This window comes from Vespa velutina, chromosome 13 (assembly GCF_912470025.1).
Source record: "Vespa velutina chromosome 13, iVesVel2.1, whole genome shotgun sequence".
Classification (NCBI taxonomy): Eukaryota; Metazoa; Arthropoda; class Insecta; order Hymenoptera; family Vespidae; genus Vespa; species Vespa velutina.
In genome coordinates, this window is record NC_062200.1 from 3,527,551 (window position 1) to 3,550,690 (window position 23,140).

The 23,140-nt window shown below is 35.9% G+C and overlaps 1 protein-coding gene across 9 annotated transcripts in view; it reads left to right on the top strand.

Moving 5' to 3' along the window:
* The window catches only part of LOC124953823 (BMP-binding endothelial regulator protein), a 27,085-nt gene continuing 3,945 nt past the window's right edge, over positions 1–23,140 (top strand). For 2 of the 9 annotated variants that reach the window (XM_047505780.1, XM_047505776.1), the window contains exons 1-8: positions 10,697–10,943; positions 16,666–16,951; positions 19,625–19,710; positions 21,323–21,422; positions 21,953–22,129; positions 22,240–22,422; positions 22,518–22,777; positions 22,916–23,075. In XM_047505780.1, the coding sequence (XP_047361736.1) occupies positions 16,846–16,951; positions 19,625–19,710; positions 21,323–21,422; positions 21,953–22,129; positions 22,240–22,422; positions 22,518–22,777; positions 22,916–23,075 (1,072 nt within the window). In that variant the 5' untranslated portion in view covers positions 10,697–10,943; positions 16,666–16,845. Of the gene's footprint in view, positions 374–731; positions 953–1,321; positions 1,434–1,673; positions 1,838–8,277; positions 8,469–9,154; positions 9,347–10,055; positions 10,257–10,696; positions 10,944–14,211; positions 14,382–15,048; positions 15,193–16,665; positions 16,952–19,624; positions 19,711–21,322; positions 21,423–21,952; positions 22,130–22,239; positions 22,423–22,517; positions 22,778–22,915; positions 23,076–23,140 lie in introns of those variants that run through there. The other 7 variants (XM_047505773.1, XM_047505774.1, XM_047505778.1 and 4 more) reach the window with 7 other exon arrangements.

Below are 23,140 nucleotides of genomic sequence, written 5' to 3' on the forward strand. Positions count from 1 at the left end.
AGAGAGAAAAGAAAAGGAAATTGGTATGCCTGGTAAAGTATATAGGAGGTACGCGTTGATAATGTCAAGTTTTTATTACGACGATTTCACGGAAGCAATAAAAACATTGATTCCATTGCTCACTCCGACACATCGTCTCGTGCATGATTGTACAAGAAGCACATACCGTCGAAGTCATATGCACCGCGAGTTAACTCATATATACGAGTATCATATCCAGGTACGGTGTACAAACAGCAACAAGAGAGAAAGAGATAGATAAATAGATAGATAGAGAGAGAGAGAGAGAGAGAGGGAAGAGGAGAGAGAGAGAGAGAGAGACAGAGAAACAGAGAGTGAGGAGGAGAAGAAGGGGACACGTGTGTGCATTTACGTAAGTACACCTATCTCGTTGGCCCGATAATTTTATTCCGCTGGTCCGCCGCGTTGGATCGAAATAGCGAAGTCAATTGCAGAGCGCATAATCGCCGCGGAATGATTCACTCTGGCGCCATGATTCTGCTTTTTCGAGGTTAATTAATAGGAAGAATGTCCATGGCAAAGCATGCGTTTAAGTCGTCGAGTGCAATAACAGTATGCGCTTTGTTCGATCATTTTCCAACGATCCTTTTGCTATTCGATTCGTTGTATATATGAATAATGTATGCAAAATGGCGTGCAAAGTACGTTTAGAATTAAAATGTATTGGCCCGTGGCGATTTGAAAAAGGCTAACTAATAGCATATTTTCAGGACTGTCAGCAGAACGTAGGAGCGCAGTTATCTCCATAATGATCTTCGAGATCACCGAGATCACGCGACGCCAGGAACGCGGAGAAAAATTCACATCTACCCGATATCTAGTATATAGTAGTAATACTAGTAATATTATAGTAGTCATGGGTTTTATATATATATATATATATATATATATATATATACTTATACTCTTCTATACCGTCCCACGTTAGTTGGTAAGTCGTAATAATATCTTTTCTTTTTTTATTATTCTTACTTTCTTGCCTTCTTTCTCCGTAATAACGTGATTACGTAAGAACGATAACGAATTTGTTGAAAAGTAAATGTATCGAATATATATATATTCAGTAATAGAAAATGCATAGCTACTCTGGATTATATCATACTTAACATTTTCTATACCTTTCGGATTATGGAAATGAAGTGAAGCTTAGAACGAATTTAGTCTCCCTGAGACTAATTTATATATTTGTGTATATATATATATATAGATGTAAATGTTTGGTGATAGCGTTTACTAATCTTTGATACATCGTCAGACATCGTATAAGTTAATCGATACGATGTTTTTCCTTTCTACATAGATTAACGAGATCATGGAGGAGGAAGAATGAATTTGTACGATGAAAAATTGGACGTTCTAACGTTGAACGGTGTAAAGCCGGCTAAGATTTCTAACATCTCTGAAGCAAGCCGGTAAGTCGTAACAACGTTTTTCTTCGAGGATGTTTCGCAGAACGGCTGGACGACGTCGGAAGCGACGGGTTTAGAGGAAAGGCCGCATCCTCGATGGGACATCGAGTGACAAATGGACACGCGAATCATTCTCTCTCTCTCTCTTTCTCTTTCTTGGCATCCATTTCTTATCTGTACACTCGACTCCCTCCTTTGATCTTCCCTCCTGCCGGCCCATTTACGTTTCACCTCTTCTTTCAGTCCCATCCGACTACGACGGGAGGACGATAGGATTACGTGGAAAGTCAGGCCTGACTCCTCGATCGAGCTTCCCGGAAGAACGGACCTTCATCGGCACAGGGATGACTGCTTCCTGCCTGATCCTCGTCGTTCTAAGCAACATCAGCAAAAGCATCATCAACCACGTGAGATAGAACGCTTGGAATTAGAATTCTTTTCTTATCCTTCTCGTTCCTCGAGATTATTCGTATGTGTGCACCGGTGCTTATGTTCAATCGAGTAGACCTGATATAAAACGAAGGAGAAAGAGAGACAGAGAGAGAGAGAGAGAGAGAGAGAACGGACGGCGTTTTTAAAGGCAAGCGGATATGTCCGAGAGAAAAACTGGTTCTAAGGCAAGATGCATATAATATACTGCGTCCGCGGACGCGTAGGACGAATTACGGAGTTCGATATGGCGTTACGGTGAAAGGCCGATCATCCTGTTGCTTGAACTTTTTTCCTTTTTCCTTTTTCTTTCTTTTCTTTTTTTTTCTTTTTTCATTTCTTTTCTTTTCTTTCCCTTTTTTTTTGCAATATCATCCAAGTTATTTAAAGGGGACTGCATAGCTTTTTTCAGTATTATTATTATAACTTATAATTAGGGTTGTTATATATATATATATATATATATATATATATATGTTGAAAGGGTTCTTTTATAAAAGAAAATTAAAGGAAAGATATTATATATAATATACTTTTCTTAATGAAAAAGTTAAGTTAAAAATAAACGCTAAACCAATTTTGTAATCGTTATTGAATAGCCTATTTTTCAGGCATCTATAGAGATTAGGCAAACACGATAAAATGAACGATAGAAATTCTAATTAGTCAACAAAATTGATAAGGGGCACTCCTGCGTCCTGTATCGAGGAGAGGAGTACGCAGGAGGCTTTGCGATTTGAACGAAAACAAACAGCAAGAAACGACGATACCAGGAGACCGCAACGTGCCTTGTTACCGGAAGTGTCCTCAAGATTGCGTGAAAAAAATTAGAACGGCAGAAAAGTATATTATCGACCGCCGCACGTCATAAATACGATTCGCGAAACGTTTATTTCGTGATAAAAACGTTGGCACAATTTAGCCGTATCTATTTCAACGATCTATTAACATAATTATATATTTTTTTTTTTTTTTTTTTATAATAATTCATTCCTTTTCTTTTTTATTTTCTTTTTTTTTTCCGTCATTCCTTTTTAATCCTTCAAAGGATTCTCATCTCTAAGGATTCTAATCTCCTTAAAGATGAAACATTGAAAGAATAGATTTAGAATGGTGCTTAGAAGAAAAATTTATTTTTTCATAATAATAGCTTAGTTCACTCTCTGTAAAGCACTCAACACTCACATATTTCCTTTGAAGAGACCACCCCGTTGAATTTCCAATCATCAGAGGACCACCTTTGGGAAACAGTTTTCAGGATTATGCGAGCGTGAGAACGGAGATGTGAGAGATAAGAGAAAAGGAAGAAAGAGAAAGAAAAAGAGAAAGAGAAAGAAAAAGAAAGATAGAGAGAGAGAGAGAGAGAGAAGGAGGGAGGGAGGGAGGGAAAGAAAAAGAAGAGAGGGTGGGAATAACCAAAACTTTAGGTCCTACACAGAAGGACGTCTCATTCTTCGGTAATTGATGGCTTCCGACCAATTACCTCTTCTTCGCTGCACTCTCGATACCCATCGAGATTTTCTGGATCGACCATGGAATCTTTAGATCCCTTGGGATCTTACAAACGATATCATATCTTTTACCTGCTCACCATTTACTTCGTTTCACGAGAATATTACTAAAATATCGTTATATTAAACTTATGCTAATGAACTTCTTTCCCCTTGTTTAAACTTATGATACAGGCATAAAATATGGATAAAATTTTTTTGGACGATAAAAATCTCCGATGAAGATCGTAGATAAGATGTTGTTTCAAGTAGATGCGTGTGCCATGGTCAAAGGATTTTTATATATATATATATATACATGTAATCTGGTTGATATCGAAAAGAAAGGGAAAGAAAGAAAAAAAAAATCATTTCGTAGGCAAAGATATAAGGGTCTCTCGTAAATCTTAGATAAGTGGTTGGGTGACGTAATAACGATTTACTCAGATAACACTTAACTCGACTTGTTGTTACTCTGGAAAAAAAAAACTGTTAAGTTTCTCGAGTATAGGGTATTTTCTTGTTTCGAGATTTATCTAAAGATAAGAGATGTACTCTTACTAATGGACTTACTTTTCGTAAACTTTTCGCAAAATCGATAAGGAAACCTTCTAGATACTGTTAATTGTTTTATAATAAATATCTTTCGAGGTACTCAAGAAAATTAGAGAAATCTTTAACGCGAGCAAGTATGATTGCCTTATATATATATATATAGCCGTGGATAGAAGGAATAGTATCTGTTATGTGAGGTCGAAAGAAGTGGCTCTTGCGCGGCACATATCAAAGGAACCAGATATACTGATGATGAAGTGGAATTTTCATTTAGTACCGGTCATCGTTCTATTTCGGATTCCTACGAATCTATTGCGTAGAATGAAAGTTTTGACGTATATGATGTATCGATGGACTTGAAATTCTATCGTGATATCAACAATATGGTATTGCATATATACAAATAAACACTCCGTTAAATCTGATGTATTATGTTATTGATAGGATGATCTACTACTCGTTGGAAATTTTCAAGATGGTGATCCATCAGACATATATATATATATGTATGTATATACATACGTATGTACATATAAGAAATATATCGTAATATATCGTATATATGTGTGAATATTTATCATGCGAATTTTCAGATTCAGATGATAGGAACTCGAGAAATAAGAAATATATATATATATATATATTGAATAAAATATTCAATTTCTTATCAAATCGAGCCAATTATCTAGAAACCGAATGATTTACCAGGAATGGACGTGTTCTTTTCCAAACGACAGACATCGTATACATTATACATATTTGCAGCGAAGAAGCTGAGGATGATGATCGGTAATGGAAGTAGAGAAAATAAATCGGGGGCGAAGGTGGAACGTTCTCTTCGAGGAAGCATATATAAGTGCGTGGAAAAATAAAATACTAAGAATAAGTAAGAGCTCTCTAACCAGGCTAGCTAAATCTTACGTTCTTGTATATTTAGGCGAATTTAATCGAAACGTACCACAGCGACACATCTCTTCTGTTCATATCGTTCAACGATAAATTTCATGGTCGTATAATAATGTAAAGAAGGCGTGGGATGCTTGTATATGTATGCCTGTGTGTTAGAGAGAGAGAGAGAGAGAGAGAGAGAGAGAGAGAGAGAGAGAGAGAGAGAGAGAGAGAGAGAGAGAGAGAGAGAGAGAGAGAGAAGGAGACAAACGATCTCATTACGGAAGCTCTTTAAATAATATACGAGGTGTGTTTGTGTGTGTATTTGTATGTACACGTAAACGAAATAGAGAGAGAGAGAGAGAGAGAGAGAGAGAGAAGGAAAGTTATAGGCTAACGAATATTCGGTTAGAACGCGTAATAAGCGATAGTGGCTTCGAAGAAGTTCCGGCTAAACATTTACACTGTTCGGAGTTAGCCTCATCCGTTTATTTTCATCATTCGAAAGAAACTCGTAAGCTGTCCGCTCGCGACGTTTACATCCCTGAAAAGCAATGTGCCTCGACGCACATGGATCAGTTACTCTTAACACGCTATAATCTTTTAATAACAATCGCCCGTAAATTTTTCCATGAATATCTTTTCTCTTGTAAAATTAAGAAAATATTCTATTTTTTCTTTTTTTTTTCTTTTTTTTTTTTTTTTTTTTTTTTTAGTCTCTTTCTTTTCTTTTTTCTTTTTCGTTTGTTCCTTTCTTTCTTTCTCTCTGACTTTTTCTCGTCTTAACGTTTTATAACGCAATCCGATGAACTTTTATCATTTAAAATAATACATTCTTTTATATTTTTTTTTTTTTTCAGAGAAATAGATAAATAGATAGAGAAAGAGAGAAAGAGAGAAAGAGAGAGTGACTGAGTGAGTGAGCGAGTAAGTGAGTGAATGAGTGAGTGAGTGAATCGTCGCGAATATGAATTGCAGTATTGTTCCTATCACTAGTCATAATCATGAGGCGTGGACGAAAATCGATATTGGATACAAGAATCGCATACTCACTCGATACGATACTTCACGCTCGAAAAAATTGATGCCGAACACGAAGGTAGGATATCTAAGATATTATTCTCGATTCCTCGTTGAAAGCGGATTCGCGTTTTGATCCGGTATCGCGTAATTCTCGATACATACCACGTGATATACATAATGCAACGTAGTAGATGGACATACATAAATGCATAAATACATTTATAGTTGGAGAAGGCTCTTTAGTTTTTCTGCTTCTTCTTCTTCTTTTTTTTCTACTTTTTTTCTCCTTTGTTTTTCATATCATCATCATCATCATCATCATCATCATCATCATCATCATTATCATTATCATAATTATTATCGTCGTCATCATCATCATCATCATCTCTTTCGTCGTCATCTCTTTCGTATAATATTTTCAATACTATTTTTCTGTTTTTTCTTCTTTTTTATTTTTTTTTATCTTTTTTTTTTCTTTTATTTTTTTTTTTTTTTTTTATCAACTTCACAGATTAGAAGCCGATTTCTTTTCGCGTCGAATTCCATGTCTTCTCAGTTCTGACGTTCTTAAGGTGAAATCATTTCCGCTTACGCCGACTATGCTCATTTATCTCCTCCCTGTTTTTTTACTTTGCAAGACGATTCAACAAGTGTGTGAGAGAGAGAGAGAGAGAGAGAGAGAGACAGAGAGATGGATAGATAGATAAATAGATAGATAGATAGATAGACGGATAGATAGATAGATAGATAGAGATAGATAAAAGAGGAACGAGCGAGAAATGTCTCGTTACTTCCTACGCCGTACCATAATTGGTCATTGTCTTGCGATCGACGACGATGAGACTCGAGATGTCTCGGAAGAAAATCTTCAATCTTATGGAGAATAAGAGAGAAGAGTAAGAAGAAGAAACAAAAGAAGAAGAAAAAGAAGAAGAAGATGATGATGAAGAAGAAGAAGGAAAAAAAAGAAGTAGAAAAAAAGGCGGGACTTTCGAACGTGCCGTGAGGATCGTGAAATTCCCCTTCTATCTCTCTCTTTCTTTCTCTCTCTCTCTCTCTCTCTCTCTCTCTCTCTTTTTCTCTCTTTCTCTCTCTCTTTATATCAACGACGGCGCGAAAGAGGCGGAGGACGCGTGTGGAATCCAAACGACCTTGCGCCCGTTACACGAAAAGAAAGCAAAAGGAAAGGGCACGAGGCTGTACTCTCCTCCTCCTCCCCTTCCTCCTCCTCCTCCTCCTCCTCCACCTCCTCCTCCTCCTCTTCCTCCTTCTTCTTCTTCTCAATACAACGACCTCCTCGTAACCTCTTTACTACTATACGAATATCCGTTTAACGTAATCACAAACGATAGATAGAACCGAACGTTAGTATAAATATTCTTCTCGTAGACTTCTCATTATATATACATAAGAGTTCGTTTTCATAAGTAAGTATATACAAGGGACATATTACATATGTATATACCAATTTTTACGAGTTCTCCACTAAGAACGAGGCTCGACCATTAAAATTGAATTTCTTGATTAAAGAGAAAATGAAAGCTCGAATATTCACGTATAGAAAAATAAAATATGAAAAATATTAATAATACTTGAGATTCGATACTTGGCTGTTCTAATGGGAGACCACTTCTCTCTCTCTCTCTCTCTCTCTCTCTCTCTCTCTCTCTCCTCTCTCTCTCTCTCTCTAATGTTACGTACGTTGTAAAAGATGCATAGATAACCGGCAGCGCGAACTTTCTATTAATACCGTGTTAGTTCTACGGTATAACTATCGAAGCAACAAGGTCGTCACGGTTTAATTGAGTGAACGCGCTTGCATCTCGCATCTCGTGGCATGAACTTGAGATATATGCGATCGATCGATATCGCCCTGGTAGATAGTAACTCGATCTCTCAACTTATATATGTATATTTTTAATACATGCATATTTGCGCATACCTATATATATATATATATATATATATATATATATATAATAAAAGAGCGAAAGAGTAAGAGAGTGTGAGAGAGAGAGAGAGAGAGAGAGAGAGAGAGAGAGCGAGAGAAACTATATATCAAGATATTTTCTAAAGAATTCTGATTTAATATTTTTTCATATTTAATATTATTTCGTAACATCGTAATATCGTATTGTGCATTTTTTCTCCATTTTTCTTTCTTTCTGTTTCTTTCTCTTTTTTTTTTTATTTCTTTTCTTCTTTTTTTCTTTTTCTTTTTCTTCTTTTTTCTTTTCTTTTTTTTTTTTTTTTTTTTTTTTTTTTGAATGAAACGAAACGTCGTCTCTTTCTGTTTCTGCCTTTTTAGGTGTCGCATCTTGTGGACGAATACAACAGCACGACGTCGTTTCACGTTCATCCTCCTCCTCCTCCTCCTCCTCCTCCTCCTCCATCTCCATCTCCATCTCCTTCTTCTCTTTCTCCTTCTCTTGTGCGCATAGCATATAATAAAGTTTTTCTTCATCTACATAGCTCCGAGCGGCTATGCCGTCCTTCGCGGAGGAGAGCGCCGGACTTGCCTTACCTCTTCCTCCTCCGCTCTTGGATCATCCCCACTCCATGTAAAAGCGCCACTACGATCGGCTGGAATTACTTGTCGTTTACGGTGGAACGAAATGGAATGGAACCGCATTGAACGAAACGGAACGGAATGGTACGAAACAGGAACGGAACTTTAAGCGCAGCTGCGTCGAGCAGCTGACGCGGAATCATTTGACTTACTATCGCTCTTTGCCCTCTTTTACTTTTTCTTCTTAATCCTCTTCCTCTTTTTCTTCTTCATCATCATCATCATCATCATCATAATTATCATCATCATCTTCTTCTTCTTTTTCTTCTTCATCATCATCATCATCATCATCATCATTATCTTCTTCTTCTTCTTCTTCTTCATCATCATCATCATCATCATCATCATCATCATCATCATCATCATCATCATTATCTTTTTCTTCTTTTTCTTCTTCTTCTTCTTCTTCTTCTTCTTTCTTGCGAGAAAAAATTAAGAGAAAAAAAGCGAAAGAATCAATGGCAGATATATTTTCTCATTTGGCCGCAATAAGTGTAAGTTCAGATTTTGAATTGCGCGGGAATCGCCATTTTGGAGTTTCTCCTCTTTGTTTATCCTCTTTCGAACAAAATCGCGCGCTCTTTTTATCCTGTCAAAAATTGACAGACTTCGTCGTATAATCCAAACGTTAACTATTCATATTTCATCGTCTGATCATTTTCATAAATGGATAATTATTATACTGTAAATAATTTATAAAGAAAAATTAATATCGCGTTTAATATAATATTAACATTGTCAATAATAAGTCAATTTTATGTTTCCAACAGAGTCGGGTTATTAATTAGAAAAGAGAAAAGGACAGAAGAGATTCTTGGTACCACATCGGCTTGTATTCCCCACTTTGCCACCCACGATCGCTGAAACAAAACGTTAACGAGCATCGACTCTGAAACGGGGTCCCTCTCGACAGAGGGAGAAGCACCTGTTGCTCCTTCGCTTCTAGGAAAAGGACTCTTTCGGTCTGTTCTTCTTCTTCTTCTTCCCCTTCTTCTTCTTAGTCTTCTTCTTCTTCTTCTTCTTAATCTTCTTCTTCGTCTTCTTCTTGTCTTCCCTTTGTGCCGCACGCTTGGTAAAAGAGACACGGAGGAACGCGTCTTCGGTAGCAAGCTTACTCGCTCGTTCTCTCAGCCGCGAGTTATCCGGTAAACTTGCGTTGGAGGGGTGCAGGAGGGCAAGGGGTCGAAGCCTTCCGCCTCTCCCTTCTACTTCTCGGCCTTCCTCGGCCTCTCCCAGGCTCTCTCTTTCTGGCTTTCTCACTCTCTCTGTCTCTCTCTCTCTCTCTCTCTTCCTCTCTCTCTCTCTCTCTCTCTCTTTCTCCATCTCATTCTTTCTCCATCACTCTCTCTCGTTACATGTTTCAGTCATTCTATCTCTGTTTCTCTCATTAATTTTCTGTTTCTCTTGTTTTCTCTCCCTCTTTCTCTCTCTCTCTCTTTCTCTCTTTTTCTATCTATTTATCTATCTATCTTCGTCTTTCTCATTGGTTCCCTCTCTTTCCAACTGATTCTCTCTCTCGCGCTCATTTTCTTCTCTCTCTCTCTCTCTCTCTCTCTCTCTCTCTCTCTCTCTGTTGTTCCCACTCGACCACTTTGCCATTCCACTTCCCGAGAGTCCGGCGCGCGCACGCGCGACTCTTCCCAGACGCACGCTTCGAAAGTACGGTGTTACGCGGCGAAGAGGACCGATGTCAGTTTCGTGCCACCACGAGTCCGAAGAGGAGAGAGAGCGAGAGAGAAAAAAAGAAAGAGAGGAACGCGCTCACCGAAATGTCGTCTCATCCTCGCGAGTTATTCTCCCTCGTTCTATCTCTTGTCGTCGAAGATCATCGTCGTTGTTCCTCTTCGATCCTCAGTCGATAAATATCTTCGCGTAAGAGAGAGACAAGACGTTCGCGATTTATCGATCATCGAAGTCTCTCTCTCTCTCTCTCTCTCTCACTCTCTCTCTCTCTCATTCTCTCTCTCTCTCATTCTCTCTCTCTCTCTCTCTCTCTCTCTGTCTCTCTCTCTCTTACACTCTTTCATATCTCTATCTGTCTCTGTCTTTTTTCGAGATATCGTTTAGAGATCTTTCGCGCGAGATCTTTGCCAAGCTTTGCGTCATTTTCTTTCTCTTTCTTTCTTTCTTTCTTTCATTCTATTTTTTCCTATTTTTTCTTTTTCTTTTTTTTTTTTTTTCTTTTCTCCTTCTCTTTTTTCTCTTTCATATTTCTTCCTCTCTCCTCTTTTGCTTTCCTTTATTTTCTTTCTCTTCCTTTCTTTCTTTCTTTTTTTGTTTTTGTTTTTTTTTCTTTTTTCTTTTCTTTTTTTTTCCTCTATTCCCTTCCCTTCCCTTCCCTTCCCTTCTTCTTCTTCTTTTTCTTTTTTCTTCTTTTTCTCAATTAATAAGAAAAAAATGACGGAAGTGTTAGCTCCTAGAAAAGAAATGTATCGGAACGTCTATTGTCGCGGTGTGTACTCGCGAGTTTTTCACGGTGCACTTCGGGTGGACAAGTTTTAGGATCACGACGGTAAAACGTCGACGTGATAAGGAAACGAATCTATATTCTCTGCCGAGGTACGTTTCGTCTTTATTTATCTCTTATATTCTCTCTCTTTCTCTCTCTCTCTCTCTCTCTCTCTCTCTTTCTCTCTCTCTCTCTCTGTCTTTCTCTCTCTCTCTCTCTCTCCATATCCATCTATCTCTCTTTAATCGTCGTTTCGAAAGATCACAATCCTATGTGTCTATAACACGTTTTATGTATTTCCCCTTCGATCGAGCGCATTGTCCGATAAAGAAATAAATCATTTACTGGTATGCGAGAACTGACAATCGGAATCACCGGTGACGTTCGCCGAATGGCACTTTCGCGCCTAACTGTAAATTATATAGATATCTATATGTGCAGTTTATTAACGTATATAAATGCTTCTGTATAAATATAGTTGAGAGTTATGTATTTTATATGTCAGATTTTATGATCATTGAAAAATTGACAGGCATACTCGTATCCAAGTAATAAAAGGCAACGCGTAAAAAATAATTTGCATTTAAATCGACTCGTCTATATCTTTTTGATTGAACTTTATACTTTGTTCATTGTTCTATTAAGGAATCCATCTTCTTCTTTTTCTTCTTCATGTTTCGTTTCTTTTTTTTTTTCTTTTTCCTTTTCCTTTTTTTTCTAACGCTTCTCTATATCTAAGTATCTAAAGTACTTGCACTTTTAACGAATGATAGTCATTGGTTCATCGACCCAACGATATTCGATTTAAATCGCGTTACGTACGATCCCGCGCGTTTTATTCGATCGAGCTTTGACGTACGAGTATCTCGATCGATCAATCGATTAATCGATCAATCGTTCAGTCGATCCTCGGTCAATAATATCGATTCCGCTTAATAAATTTACATATCTGTGTACTGGGGTGGTATATTCGATAAAATAAATAGAAAATAAACATTAACTGAAAAGTTAGTTTAGTGTTATCGTTGAGGTCACTATACTAAATTACATTTTATTATGAATTAGTTTTTTTTGCGAGGACGCGACAGTTTTCCTGTGAAAAAGAAAAAAAAAGAAAGAAAAAGAAATATATCGAACAGCTGTTAAAGAAAGATATATATCTATATATATATATATATATGTATTCTTTTTATTTATATAAAAAAAAGTAAAAAAAAAAATCACGTCAGAGCGAAAGATGTAATCAGAATATTGTTTTTCGTTTCTAATAAACTTGTTATACAAATATCCTCGAGGAATCGTTTGACGGTAAACGGCCGAACTTCGTTTCGCATCCAATCGTTTTATTATACTGGCAGACGACGGATTAAAAAGAACTCGTAAGGTCGAATTCTGACTCGTTCGGTGAACCTCTGACTCACCAGCAGATGCATTCTTATGCGATGCGAAACGATCGAAAGTATTATTCTTTGCTCTTAAATCGGAGATAAGGCGACTTCGTCTGGTCTCTCTTTCTCTCTCTCTCTCTCTCTCATACATACATATATACATATATATATATATATATATATATATATATATATATATAAATATATACAACATCATCGTCGTCTTCTTCGTCCATTAAAATTTCAAGCTGGTGGATGTAATTTTGTCGAGGAAAACAGACCGGCCGGCTTCAAATTCGCTTGGACGTCCTCTCTCTCTCTCTCTCTCTCTCTCTCTGTCTGTGTCTCTTTCTCTGTCTCTCTCTCTCTCTCTCTCTCTCTCTCTCTATCTCTCTCTGTTTCTTTTTTTCTTGTTTTAACAGGCTATTCAGAAAAGGACAGAAAAAAAGAGAGATTGATAGAGAGAGAGAGAGAGAGAGAGAGAGAGAGAGAGAGAAAAAGACACACATAAGATGAGCGTAGACGTTTCGCCCACACTCGTGCCACTTTTTCTCTCTCGGTCTTCCCGTGGAAACTTAGAAAATAGCTAACGCGCGAAAAATGCAAGGAGCAGCAGCATTGTCATGCTATCGAGAACGCGAACGTGGTTGGACGCATAGAGAATCGAGGAAAAATTCCGCACATCAATAAGCATTAGAACGATATAATAACGCGATCGATAGACGAGATCGAGATACGTATAAATCGGAATAAAAATGATCGAGAATTGTTTTTCTTTCCTTTTTTTTTCTTTTTTTTTTTTTTTCTTCAATTCAATTTTTATCATTTATATGCTCATCAATATTAATACTGTAGACGTTTAATTAGTATTAATATTAATATTAATATTAATATTAATATTAATATTAATATTAATTGGTTATACTCGCTCGCTTTTTTCCGCCTTAGTTTTTATTTCCCCTCTTTTTTTTCTTTCTTCATTCTTTTTTTTCTTCCTTTTTTCTTTTTTTTCTTTTTTTCTTTTTTTTTTTTTTTGTATATATGTAAACGATTATCTCGAATTAACAGTTTAGAAACTCAAGGAAATCATAAAGAAAAAACTGTTCGTACCTTTAATTATTTAATATATTACAAGTTTGTAGATACGTACGTACATACGTATTAGTAGTAAATATTCACCATTTTTAGTAATATCAGCATAAATGACTCGCTAAGCGGGAATCGTATAAGTAGATCGATAAAGATCAAAACGCACGGTCGATAATAGCATTGCGTTAGATTACTTTATAACGCGTACGATTGCTTAAGTGCCATTTATGTTGTCTCCCGGCTGATAATTGCTATCGTACGAGCTACGATTAAACCTCAGATATACATAGGATACCTAATTCATTATTACAAGTTTTGCGTTTGTGTGGATTAATATAGGGAGAGATCTAACAGGCGCGTGCCGATTTTCTATCGTTGTTGTAAAACAGATAAAATAAAAAAGGAAAGAAAGAAAAGGAAAAACAAATCGTAGATACTGTTAATCGCGAGAATTACAAGGCTCGCGGCTAATCTTTTAACGAGGGGAATTCGATTATTACCTTCTATCGATTACATGAATTTTTCTTGTGTTTCCACATATTTTTTTTCTTTTCTTTTTTTCTTTTTTTTTTTTTTTTTTTTTTAAATTATTATTCGTTCGTTCCTGGAACACAGTTTTTCCTTTCTACTTTTTTTTTTTTCTCCTATCCATATAAATTTTCTTTTTCTTTTTCTTCTTCTTTTCTTTTTTTTTTTTTTTTTTTTCCTTTTGTTGAATTAATTTCCCCTATATCTTTGTGTCACTTTTATGTTTCTAGTTTGAATATTATCATCGAAAGGATATCTATATTTATATATATATATATATATATATATATATATATATATATATATGTATATAATTATTCATTAATCAGATGATATCGGAAAATTCTTGTTGGCTCGCTTTCGAGTACCTCACGCTGTCCTCTTCTTATATACCTATATATATATATGTATGTATATGTTGAGAATGCGCTGAGAGGTCTGAGAGAGGTGCGCGCGAACCAAGAAGAAGAATCCGTCTTAAATTCGAACCGTGCACCGCTTCGTCGAAGGAGAGGAGCCAACGATCTCGACTTTCACAAGATGGTTTGTTTCACTGGCGTAGGGAAAACGTTCCTTCGTGACGAGATCCTCCTACTCTCTTTCCATCTTTCTCTTTCTCTCTCTCTCTCTCTCTTTCTCTTTCCCTCTCCCTCCAATTCTTTCTCTCATAAATACTTTCTTTATCTGACAAATTTTCTCTCCCTCTCTCTTTCTCTCTTATTAAACTTATCATTTTTTTTTTCCCACTCATTAATTCCCACTTTTTTTTATTTGTCTCTCCTTTCTTTCTCTCTCTCTCTCTCTCTCTCTCTCTCTCTCTCTTTCTTTCTCTTTCTTTTTCTCTTTTCATGTCTCTCTTTAACTCACAAGCTTACTGTTTCTTTTTCATTCATTAATTTCTTCTCTTTCTATCTCTTTCTTTACACTATGCTCTCTCACGGACACGTGCTCGTGTTTATGAGTCTCTTCCCTCCCCTAGCCCCTTTAATCACCCTCAAGTTACTACTAAGGATCGAGACTCACTCTTGCGCTCGCGCGCATTATGAAAGAAACACGAACTGGCAGTGTACCAGCAACAGCAACAGCAACAGCAACAGCAACAGCAACAGTAACAGCAACAGCAACAGCAACAGCAACAGCAACAGTAACAGCAATAGCAAAAGCAAGAGCAACAGTAACAGATACGCTTGACCGGCCTCCTTCTCTGTCCCTCTTTTTCTCTTTATTTCTTTTCCTTTTTCTTCTCTTCCTCTTTTGCGCTGCGCTACAGCGAGTGTACTCCACGCTCCACCTTCCACGAGGATCGTTTTATTTTCGCGTGGATCGTATTCGTGCGCACTACTCATTTGCGCAAGTACGTATATATACCTATGTATATATATACATACATACATATATATATATATATATATGCACACGTACATACGTACGCATGATGTATATATGTATTAGGTTGGAAATTATGAAACGGGCGTTTTTGTTTAGTTATTTATTTTCATTCAACGACCGTTTCATAGTTTCCAATCTAATATATGTATGTATATATGTATGTATGTATGTATGTATGTATGTACGTATGCGAGTTAGAATAGAGTAAAGTTGATTAAAAGGAAAATAAATGAAAATAAAATAGGAAGTTTTGCGCTGCTCTCTAAGAAACTTACGCAAAAGGATCTTCTTTGTAATGGTGCACGTGTACACGCTCGCGGTAAAACACCTGCGCGATAGAACGATCATGTAGGAAGAACATTTAAATGAATCTACTTATATTCTTTGGTATTCGACCCTCGATATCTCAACGTGACATTGATTTTCTTCAATATTTAAACATTGTCTCCTTTTTCTTCCTCGTGATTTTTATTATAATTGATTCTTCTTTAATTCTTTTTTTTTTCTTTTTTTTCTTGTTTTTTCTTTTTTTTTTTTTTTTTTTTTTTTTTTTTTTCTTCTTCTCTCCTTTATCTATTTAGATATTCGATATAAAAATGGATACATGTAAATTTTTCTTCTAAATATATGGGACACGTTTATAGTTGTTTTTACATGATAACTTTGAGAGTTAATTTCTTCGTTGCTTATTGAGTAGGCTGTATTATGTATGTAGGATCTGTGCTAACGATTAAAATAACATCCTAAGATTCTTTGTAAGTTCGATGATGAATTTAACATATTCACTCACGCCGCGGCATCGTGTCACTGCTTATGTTTAGATTTCGATAAAAATATATCAATGGCATTCGGTTATTTTTATTTTCTTAGCATTCTGACATTAAAAATATGCAATAGGGAAGGCTTATACTGTTGTTTCTAAAAAAAAAAAAAAAAAAAGAAAAAAAGAAAAAGAAAAAGAAAAACGTCGCACGTTTCAAAAAGAGAAAACGTTTGAAAGAATGCACCAATATATTGAAGTATTTTAAGAAACGTAATAACGTGCAATAAAAGTGGTTAAATCTGATCGCATAAAATTGGCTTAAGGAACACGCGCGTAACAAATATTCTTACTTCTTTACAAATTTTACAGATATACTTTATTCTCTTTTGCATTTTATTCGTAAGATTTAAAAATGACTCAACAAGGCAAAAAGAATTACAAAATGTTTTTCTAATATATTTCGAATAAAATAAAGATGTAAAAAGGAAAAAGAAAGAGAAAAAGAAAAGAAAAGGAAATTTGATAAAAAGAAAGAAATAAGATGGCATAAGTTTAATGGTTAACAAAGAAGAAAAGAAAAAAAAAAGGCAAAAGCTCCTTGGCTATTGTTTTTTTTTCTCCTTATTATAATTAATACGTCAATTTTTTTTTTTTCTTTTTTTTTTTTTTTTTCAGGACATCCTGCGCAGAATAAGAATAAGGGGAAATAAGGACAACGGGGGAGAAAAAACAAAAAGAAAAGAAGAAAAAGGATAAGAAACATTGAACGAAGGAAAAAAGAAAAAAAAAAAGAAGAACAAAGCAAATCTTAAAGAAAGAAGGAGGGAAGACTGAAAGAAGTAGAAAAAGAGAAAAATGGAGTTGGTATCGTTAACCTCATCGACACCCTTGGCGTTGGCTTTGGCCCTGGCCTTTCTATCAACGGCACGTCGTTGCGATGGTGCATCAGAAAGTATCATAGGTGCGAATAGAGATGTATTTTATATATATATGTATATATATATATATATATATATATACCAAATATATCTCTATATGTATGCATTTAATAAATTTAGGATAGAAAAGTGCATTCGAACAGTTTATATTTCTTTCTCTAATCTCTTTCTCTCGCGCATTCTCTCTATCTCTCTTTCTCTCACTCACTCTTTCTCATAGATCTCGCGGCCTAGCGTCGTTCACGCGCGTCACGCTCCATTTGTGACTTTTAAACGTTCTATTCTTGGACTATCTCCATTATCTCTCGGTCTATTTGCGCCAAGTTGAGTCGAATCATGGTCCGACGATGATTCGAAAGAGAGAAAGAGAGAAAGAGAGAGAGAGAGAGAGAGAGAGAGAGAGAGAGAGAGACTGAAAGAGAAAGACAGACAGACGGAAAGAGAGAAAGAGAGACAGAGAGATAGAGAGAGAAAGGGAAAGAAAGCTCATTTCGTGCGCTTTGTTTCGGTGAATTCGCGATACCCATGACGAATCTTTCAAATTTATTTATCTATATATTTCTCTCTCTCTCTCTTTCTTTTTTCTTTTTTTCTTTCTTGCGTTCATTTTTTCTTTCTTTCTTTCTTTTATGATCGTAAAGACCACCAACACAAATCGGTATTCGTGTCTTCTTCTTCTTCTTCTTCTTCTTCTTCTTTTCGTTCTTCTTCTTTTTCTTCCACCGACGCGAAAGTAAAAGTAACTTTATGGCCGGTTACCCGGCAGTTCCGCGAACGCTGCACGGGAAATGGCAAAAGCCAACGACAAAGTCGGTCTCCGTGCTTGTATCTCGCGTAAACTTCGATTTACGACGTAACTTCATACAAGAGAAGACTATTTCTAGAGAGAGAGAGAGAGAGAGAGAGAGAGAGAGAGAGAGAGAGGGAGAGAGAGAGTGAGAAAGAGTGTGTTCAACAGGAGCTTCCTACGAAATCTTTCAAGTGTGCGCGTTGTGTAAACGCGGAACCAAAGAAACATCTTCTGTAAATTCAACCAAATCGTGTTAAATTCTTTCTTTTTATCAATGTTTACTATATACATGAATCCTATCCATTGAACATTTCATTTGTATTTTCATTTATGGAAAAAATGTGAGGGAATTTCCAAGAGAACGGAGAACGTTGAATTTTGTATGAATAATATAAAAGAGAAAGAGAAAGAGAGAGAGAGAGAGAGAGAGAGAGAGAGAGAGAGAGAAAAAAGAATAAGATACAAGGTGTCAGGTGGAAGTGAAAGAGAACGTTAAGAAACTGTCGCGAACGCCAACGCTGCGTCCTTTCTCGCACGCATTCCTGCGCACTTAAAAAGATAAGAAAAAAAAAAAAAAAAAAAAAAAAAAAAAAAAAAAAAAAAGAAGAAGAAAGAAAGACGAGAACAAAAAATACTAAAGTATATTTTAATCTGGAATAAAGTCAATTTGAAAATCAATGAAAATCGTATGATTTTCAAAAAAAAAAAAAAAAAAAAAAAAAAAAAAAAAAAAAAAAAAAACGGACGTAATTATTGTAGGATTATCTCTGATCGAAATCGTTCGAAAAGCGGACGTTTGAAATTCAAAATATGGCGCTCCTTTTAGGCGGCCATTATCGATATATATCGACGCATCGATATGGCGGCAAATTTAAATAGTCGACGATCACGCGCCAAGATGTTTTTTTCAAATTTAAAATGATTAACAAAATCGTGATTGACGAAGTGTCGAATTCTATATAAATCTTTTTTATTTCTTCTTTACTTTTCCCTCGATCATAAATACTCAATCTACTCTTTATCTTCGTAAAATTTTTAAAGAGAGAATCGTTTCAAAGTTTTTTTCGCACGAGGAAAATGAAGTAATGATAGCTTTGGAAAAAAAAAAAAAAAATAAAAAATACATAAAAACGAAAGTAGAGCTAGACCCACCCTCTCCATCCTCTTCTCCCTTTTAGTACGTGAAAAATATATTGTGAAACGAGTCAGAGAACGATACTGAAACGTTTGTCCCCTTCCTCTCTCTCTCTCTCTCTCTCTCTCTTCTATTTTGGGAAGTTTTTAATTATATATGAGTAAATAAGAAATAAAAGCAGAAAGAAGAAAGAAAAGAGAAAAGGAAAAGAATTAAAGAAAAGCGTTCGAAATAAGATATTATTTCCTGGTATCGTAGAGTCATCGTTGATTTTTCTGTTGACATTACTACTATTAACTTTACTACATCTGCTAACATTATCATATACACACACATACTATCGTTGTTACGATCAAGTCGTTTCTTTTATCGTCGATATGTGATCGACGTACCAAATTCGATTCCATCCTCGTCTATTAGCGAATCGTCGAACGTATACAATAGTATATATGTACGGCGTGTGTATATATATATGTACATATGCACATGTATGTATATATATGTATATTTATATATATATATATATATATATACATTTACATACGTACGAAGCACGTACTAGACGCGTCGGTACGGAAGAAAACGAAGGAAGCCTCCAGAATGCGAAGGTCGATCTCTTCAGAATGCTTTGGATCGCGTACAACTCTTGATGTCGCAAGGATCTTTACAGCGAATTGATTACGTACAAGATGTTAACTTCCTCCTCCTCATCCTTCTTTTTCTCCTCATTTTTCACGATCTATAACGCTTCGATCATTTATTTTCACGCAGGAAGCAGGGAGACGTGCGACGTCGAGGGCGAAGATTTCACCGTCGACAAGATCCCAAACACAAGGTGTTTCAATTGCATTTGTAAGGTAAGCAATTAAACGATGATGATCGATTTGTAATGCTAAAAGAGTTTTATATATATATATATATTCCTTCTTTTTTCTTACATAAATGCATACGTCTTTAGTCAAAAAAAAAAAAAAAAAGAATAAAATAAAATAAGATCGAATGTCATTGAATCGTTAATCTCATTAAGAATTGTAATTTATTAATTATGCTCTTCTATGAAGTTCTTGAATTTTTATGACATTCTTTGTTTCTCTCTCTCTCGTTTTTTCTTTTTCTTTTTTTTTTTCTTTTTTTTTATTTTTTTTTTTCTATATATATGTTCATCTTTCTTTCCTTCCTTTCCTGTTCTCAGAATTCGTTTTTCATTATGCATACAATCATGTCTACCTAATCGATTGGATTTTCATGATCGCGCGAGTATTTTTAAAATATACAAAGATTTGATTTAATTTATATATATATATCTATATATATATTTTTTTTTCTTTCTTTTTTTTCTTTTTAATAAAAGACATAGATCACGCCGTCATTGAATGATGGCCCAATAAGCACTAACTGTGCTTTATGACGACTAGATGGATAAGAAGAAACGTCTACGGTAAAGGACGTAGCCCATTTTCATAGTCCAATTCGCAAGATTACGTCGTTATCTCTCGTGCTCGTATAAAATTATAAGTTCTTTCTTGTTTCCTTTTTTCTTTTTCTCTCTTTTCTTTTTTTTTCTCCTCTCCCTTTCACACGGAACATACAAAAAGGGAAGTCCGATGGTATTACGATACGCAATTGCGTTGCATTTGCTCGCTCACTTGCGTCGGCTTGTGTTAATGGTTGAAAGAGGTTAAAGAAGTTGGTGGCCCGCTTTTGGTAGAGGTCAGACCGAAGAATTTCCACTTGGACCACCCGGTCCGACGATAGATTTTATGTTCTCGATCTTACGAAGGAGAGAAGAACGCGTGCGAGACTCAACGCAGACGCCACAACGAGTTGCTGCTGCTCGTCGTTCTTTTACTTATCTCCTCCTTTCGTTCATTGACTCGACGATTGACTCCGAGTCTCGTGTAAGAATTTTCAATTCATATTTTCTTTTCTACCCTTTGAAGTAGCAAGGGAAAAAAAGGAATTGAGATAGAGAGAGAGAGAGAGAGAGAGAGAGAGAGAGAGAGAGAGAGAGAGAGAGAGAGAGAATGATGGGAGGGGGGAGGAAACAAAAAAGAAAAAAAAACAAAACAGAAAAGAAAAATTTCGATCGATAAAAATATCCCTTTGTATGGAAGTACATTTCAATGGGAAAAAATGATTTATCGATTGAATCTAAAAGTTCCAATTTCTTTTTTTTCTCTTTTCTTTCAAATAATTCTCTTTTTTTTTTTTTTTTTTTTTTTTTTTTCCTAACTTTTTCACTCGTACTACTACCTACCTGTCCTTTCTTTTCTTCTTTTCTTTTTCTTTTTTTCTTTTTTTTTGGGTTCGATCATTTTTTTTTCCTTTATTATCCTCATATAGAATGCACATCGGTGGACCTGGTGATTTTCTTTATTTTTCTTTTCTATTTATTTATTTATTTATTTATTAAAAAATTTTTCATAAACTATCACGCTTTTAGATTATTTTTATTTTGCTTGTTTGTAGAACGGATTCGTTGAGTGTTTGAAGCATCAATGTCCCAGTACCGAAGGTTGTTATACCCTACTGGAATCCCGGGACGACGAGTGTTGCCACAGGTGCAAAGGTACGTTACGCTAATGAAGATAATCAAGCTAAAAGGCGAGGGCAAGTTAGCGACACTGTCCTGTGTCTTTTTATATTCCGAGGAAGAGAGAGAGAGAGAGAGAGAGAGAGAGAGAGAGAGAGAGAGAGAGAAAGAGAAGGGAGTTCAAGGAGTGGGAAGCATTGTTTTAAGGCACAAAGGCTCTTCTGTTCGTCGACACCGCGATAAACTCGAGGAACTGTTTACGCTAAGACTCGCTGACAGATGCTCCGTCCTCTTATCAATCTCTATTAATTATGTTAATTGTGACGTAAGTAAGTCCCGTTGTCGAGCGCTTCATTCTCCGATGACAAAACTTAGAGAATGATACTTCATTGGAAAAATACTCAATGCTCTTCTTTTAATCATCCCATTCTCTTTCTTTAATTTCTCTAAAAAAAAAAAAAAAAAAAAAAAAAAAAAAAAAAACAATCCAAGATTTACCATTGAAGAGGAAGTATTATATTATTTTGATTATTATTTTAACACGTTAAAATGCGATTAAAATAAAGGCTGCCTACGAAATGGAGTTTATCACGAGTCCGAGACAGAGTGGACCGAAGGAAATGACCCATGCCGGATCTTCACTTGTAAAGCTGGGGTTATCACCGAATCTAGGCTACGATGTTACACGCCTTGTTCAAAACCAATACCAGCTGCGCCTGGACAATGTTGTCCTGTATGTCCAGGTATTATACATTTCGTTATACAAAATCTATAATAGTTAACAACTTTTGTTTACTTTTCTTCCTGTTTTTTCTTTTTTTTTTTTTTTAACTATCTTAATCCTTAATCACAGGATGTTACGTGAACGGTCAAAAAGTAACGGCAGAGAGATCTGTCACCACAACCGAGGATCCCTGTGTGACCTGTAGATGTAACATGGGCCGATTAACTTGCGCCAAACAAGCCTGTCCTGTTCTTCATTGTCCAGCTTCTAGAATCGTTCATGAATCCGGAGATTGTTGTCCTCATTGCAAAGGTGAAAAGAATAAGATTTATTGCAATAAAAGCATAATTATTTTGAATATTTTTTAACGTTATCATAATTTTATTGATCTAATAAATCATCGATAGGCAGTGGAAGATTTTTATCACCTCCTAAAGGTGCTTGCATGTTGGGTACAGCCGTTCATAATTCTGGTTCTCAATTCTACGTCGACGAGTGTACACGTTGCATTTGTACCAATTCCGTGATATCATGCACAAAGGAAACATGTCCGGTATTGGAATGCACCAGCGAGCATCAGATAACATTGCCAAGTCGTTGTTGTCCTCAATGTCCTTTAGTCGAGGAAAGTCGGGCATCTTGCACGTACGGCGGCAGAACTTATGGGGCGAGTATTGTATCTCTATAAATTCATTGGATCTAACATGGATCATTTAGAAAGAAAAAGAAAAAGAAAAAGAAAAAAAATCGTTATCAAATCGTTGACGGCAATCGAGTTTAAATGTTTTTTTTTTGACCTAGGCAGGATGGCGAAACTTGGAAGCTTGATTCCTGCAAGGCATGCGCTTGCATGCAGGGTAAGGTACGATGCGCTATGCCGATGTGCCCACCATTGAACCTACCGTGTCCACCAAATTCGAGATTGGAGCATCCCGAAGGACAGTGTTGTCCTCGTTGCGTGGAAAGTGAGTTTACTTGAAATCTATATATCGATATATATATATATATATATATATATATATATATATAT